The 5,000-nt window shown below is 39.9% G+C and overlaps 1 protein-coding gene and 1 long non-coding RNA gene across 4 annotated transcripts in view; one reads left to right on the top strand and one right to left on the bottom strand.

The window, feature by feature from the left end:
- The window catches only part of LOC138005800 (carbohydrate sulfotransferase 5-like), a 9,335-nt gene extending 5,713 nt beyond the window's left edge, over nt 1–3,622 (top strand). For all 3 annotated transcript variants that reach the window (XM_068851988.1, XM_068851982.1, XM_068851992.1), the window contains exon 2: nt 659–3,622. In XM_068851988.1, the coding sequence (XP_068708089.1) occupies nt 814–2,079 (1,266 nt within the window). In that variant the 5' untranslated portion in view covers nt 659–813 and the 3' untranslated portion in view covers nt 2,080–3,622. The remainder of the gene's footprint in view (nt 1–658) is intronic.
- LOC138005819 (uncharacterized) overlaps nt 1–5,000 on the bottom strand; it is a 16,957-nt gene that overhangs the window by 3,801 nt on the left and 8,156 nt on the right. Inside the window, exon 2 of the long non-coding RNA XR_011123828.1 lies at nt 3,629–4,177. This is a non-coding gene — a long non-coding RNA (uncharacterized lncRNA). The remainder of the gene's footprint in view (nt 1–3,628; nt 4,178–5,000) is intronic.

Here is a 5,000-nt window from a genome sequence, read left to right as displayed (position 1 = left end):
TTGGGATCTCTACAGCGTGTGGGTTGATCTAAAAATAACTTGAGACATATTACGTATGGGAAAGGGCATGTATGGGGGGATGCCCTTTCTTTCCACTTTATTTTCTCTTGCCATCTCATATGCAACACGCGCTCATGGTATAATTAGAGAGCTTTAGATTCTAGGACGAGAACGACTACGAGTACGAGATTTTCTCATAGAACAACAGCGAGCGCGCGCAAACCAGCGTCATTTTGGCGGGAAAAACGTGATACCGTCGTCATTTTAGTACGAGGTTTTGCAAAAATGTTGTCCTGTCAAAACAAGTCAACAACACGGTAACTGTTTTGACATTTTTCGATCGGCAAAAGGCTCACTTACCAGCAATAAGAATAACTGAGCAACCTATGATGCTAACAAGGGGTAAGATTAGTCGTCCGGGTCATACATTTTCTAAGTATTTTCGCGAAAAACGGACAGTCAAAACTCGTACTCGTTCTCGTTCTCGATCTCGTACTAGAATTTAAAGGTCCCTATTGTTAAACCGCGAAAAATTGTTTCTTCCCTACTTACTAGTGCTTGAATCTTCTGCTTTCGTCCTTTGTGCAAAATCTTAGTACAGTGTATGTCCTTAACCGTTTCCGGATTTAATATTTCTCATTATTTCCACTCTCAATAGATTATGACGAAATGTTTAGACTTGACAAGGAACTAGTCTTCGCATCTATATAAATCTCGTTTGACGTGAAACAGGACTTGTTTACCGAGGAGTGCTGGAGTTAATACAACCTTCTTTCGGCCGTGGCAAAAACAAAGGAGTCTGGATCCTTCAACATGGCAGCAAGGCGATTCAAGGAGAGATGTATATTTTTGATCACCAGTGCGTTTATAGTAAGCTATCTCCTTTACGTTTCAACCCAGCGTAATGAAAACAGAGAAAAAAAATTTGAAACTGGAACGAATGATTTAAAGCTCTTTCAGATAGGACATAGAGGTGGCCTGGAGACACCAAGTAACCATGAACAACCTTCAAAAACAACGCGAAGGAACCTGGTGATAATGTCACATGGTCGCTCCGGGTCGTCACTCGTGGGCGATATTTTCAACCACCACCCTTCAGTATTTTACATGTATGAGCCGTTACAAACTCCCATGAGGATCGATAAACAGACGGCTACAGATGAAAGCTTCAATATCAGTTATAGTGGCCTAGTTAAACAGTTTCTGACGGGTGTATTTCGTTGTAAGTTTAATCATCCTGAGATTTTAGCTGACATAGAGAGATATTACCGCAAACCCGGTCATCCTCGTATTAGCCAAGCCATTGCATCACCTCCTTTATGCCCTTACGCGCTGACAGACCCAAGATGGGACCCAGCACTTTGCTATCCAATGACAAGTGAATCCTTGGAAGATGTTTGTAAAAACAATTATAATTTGACAGTTATCAAAGTTCTTATCTCTCGTGTTCCTGGGAATAACATTAAGACTATTCTGGACACGTGCAACTCGTTGGAAGACGTCCATTGTAAAGTAGTTTTTCTTGTGCGGGATCCAAGGGCAGTGATCCCATCATCGCGTATGATTGGGTTCATCAAGGATTACAGAGACGATGCTTCAAAGAGTAGTATGAGAGTCTATAGCTACCATCAATGTAAGCAACTGGAAGATAATTTGGAGTTTATAAGACAATTACCGTTTTCACTTCGAAGTAGAATAAGACTCCAACGATACGAAGACCTAGCTAAGGATCCCTTGAAGGAGCTGTCGGACCTATACGAGTTTGCTGCGTTATCTGTGCCAGAGAGCGTGCGCATTTGGCTTAACGAAACAACGCACCTCAGCAGGCGCAACTGCACCGAAATGGACGGAGTATCTGCGACATGCACGAAAGATGATGCATGGGCAGCGGCAAATCGATGGAGATGGAAGGTGAATCCATATGACATTGATATCATTGAGCATTATTGCGGTAACGTGATGCAGTTGCTGGGTTACAAGGCAGTACAGCGATCCTTCGAGCTGCTGGCGGATGTTACAAAAGCCCTTTTCAGTGATGAATTTGACGCAAAATATTGGTTGCTTTCAGAAACGAATTGAATGGTTCTGGTTTCTCAGTGGATAAAGCAGCTAAAAACCCAAATTTCACTCTGGACGAAAGGAATCCCCTCGAGAACACGGGGAAATTACAAACCATCACTTTATTCCCAAGAACCTCGAGAATTATTTTTAATGTGGCAGTTCAGTGAGTTTTATCAAATGGGATTTTATGCTTTCAAAAATTAGACTACAATAGGCTATTGCCACTGAATGAATGTATCATTCCATCATAGGTCTTTAATCCCAAAACGTTGCGGAAATTACTTTTCCCTGATAGGTTATAAATAAAACACAAACAACGGTTATGAACATGGTAAACAAATGAAGACTTGAGGTTTCGTATGCTAGACATCATACATTTTCAAAAGTAACCGTTTGTTACGGCGAGCGACTCTCGAGGGTTAACAAGAGGTGTCGTGAAACGGTTTAAGGACTACTTTAAGGGCTTGGTCTAGCGATAAATGCACTCTTGATGTACAATTATATGTACTTGATTTATTCCCTTGACATCAATTGCAATATAATCTTGTTTAAGCCGTAAACTGACATTTGATTAAGATATACTAACAAGGTATAAGCTACTGAAATAGTTCAAGAAACAACTTGTCTACATATTAGCTCCACGTGGCGATTACATATTTGCTAAACCACCACATATACATGCGTTGCGATCTGGCAGCCTTTGCTACAATTTACTCTAAATGTATTAGTAGATACAGTATTAAATAATTTCTACGTTAATTTACATAAAAATTATCAATGGTAATCAATAGCCATGTATTCGGCAATCAGTAACACTCTAAATGAAACTAAAACACAAACAAACAAGACTAGAACAAGAATGAGATATACAAAAATTTGGTTTTATCAACGGAGTTGATAATGTAAATTGGCCACCGTACAGAGATTCTAAAAGCTGACGTTTCGAGCGTTAGCCCTTCGTCAGAGCGAATCGACAAGAATGCCCAATCGACAACAAGAATGCCCTAGAAGTGGGTGAGCGGGAAAAGAAAGAAAAAAAAGTAGACTAGTAGAGCTAAATAGCTAAACTACAAGAAGCTTGCGTAAAGGCATATGATATAATGGTAGTTCGGCCTAACTTAGAGCATACATGCATAAATGATACAGGAAATCTGCCGCTTGTTCAGCTTGTTTAAGTGACATTGTGGCATACTTGAAATACAGACCCTAATGCACATACCTAAATTGACTTGGAAGATAAGATAAGCTCACCAGATCCGGTCACTTGTGACAGATACCGGTTGTGGTCTAGACTTCTTTAAATTGAAGAGCAACTAACGAAACCTTACTTTCTAAATAAATAATGATACTAGCTAGGCCGACTCTAGCGACCCGAAGCTGCCGAAGGGCTGCAAGACTTAAGCTGGATAAGATTGATACTAGTAAGATTTCGTGATTTTAAACAAACTAGTGACGTACTGAATAAGTCTTTTGGAATTTCCGCGAAATGACTATTCAGTAAACGGTAAAGCTAGCGACTAGAAACCGGACTACTACAAATAATAAGTATGAAACAAGTAACACTCACATATCAGCTGACATATTAGTCCTTCGCTTGCCTCTGAAGGAGAGCTAATACTTGATACTTCAATGTTCGAGATGACTTGACTAACGCGAAGGCACACGAGCTGCTAACTATAAGGAGGCTACGTGATGATTTTGATAAGAACCATAAAGCTTAATTGTTCCCTTTGATTTAGGAACGGAAATACTCGATTATGTGGTAAGACTACAATGAATCCGTTACACCGTTACAATGCTTGAAGAGCTAAGTCTTGTAAAATCTGATAAAATGCGTTGGTTTACCATTTTTGTGTTTATCACCGCTGTTTATGTTTTATTTTTAATCAAGCTACGATGGCCAAAAAACAAGATGAGTTTTATCTGATGGGTTATCTTGGGCCACTCAGGAATCAAAAATGGCCATAAGACATAACTGACAAGTGAGCCTTGATTTTACTGTAGCATCTCCTTACGCTTCCCTTTGTATATCACTCAACTCAGGAAGGAGTTTATACTTGGAAGCGCCTGGCTATTATGGCGATGGTTACCTCCCGGAATATCTTGATATTTAAACCTAGAAGTAGACAACTTAATTAAGATTGGTGATGGGCTCTTGCCGTCACAAAACAAAAGCCATTTCATTGAATGAATATTTTTACCTTTTTTTCTTTCTTTTCCTTTCGGGACATGCGGGACGGGAAGGGGGATGTTGCTCCAAAAATAAGCTAATTCGAAACACGAGCATGCGTCGAAGTAAAAATATGTTTATATTAAAAATACAAAAGATCTCGAATGCCGTTTATATGCAATTGTTTTCCATAATAAACAAAAAGATATGATTAATTTTTTTATTCCGACGCGTGCATGTGTTATTTGAATCTCTAGCCTGCAAAGCAGGCGTAATTTTATTATCTAACAGAGGCCTGAAGCCAGTCAAAAAAAATTGCACTCAGTGAGAGGAGGACAGTATGAAATGGTAGTGGGGGAAGGGGAAGGGGAGCCTCGTCTCTCCCCTCGTCTCTATCCTCTACGGTAAAGACTTGTTTCCATATCTCGAAGTGCCCTGGGAATGAAATTAAATCACCAGAAGTCAGTTAAGCCTAAATATTGTATTTTGTCTCCACTCCACAACAAATAACAACACAGCATCACTGAACCAAATAAGTTCATTTTGGGAGGGCCTGGCGAGAGCCAACCCGAACACTGTATAACACAAACAATTTACAAACTACGTGACAAATCAGACAAATCCTTGAAAAGCAACCAAGGATAAAGCTATCTCCGCAGGTACAAGTCGTTTACAAGTGCCAGTAGGGCTGGTGAGCCACAACATCTTAATTAATGCACAAAATATACGGCCTACTTCTCCGAACAAGCAATCAATCTTGGTACCAGTT

The sequence above is a fragment of the Montipora foliosa genome, chromosome 1, assembly GCF_036669935.1.
Source record: "Montipora foliosa isolate CH-2021 chromosome 1, ASM3666993v2, whole genome shotgun sequence".
Lineage (NCBI taxonomy): Eukaryota > Metazoa > Cnidaria > Anthozoa > Scleractinia > Acroporidae > Montipora > Montipora foliosa.
This window is presented reverse-complemented; position numbering and strand designations above follow the sequence as displayed.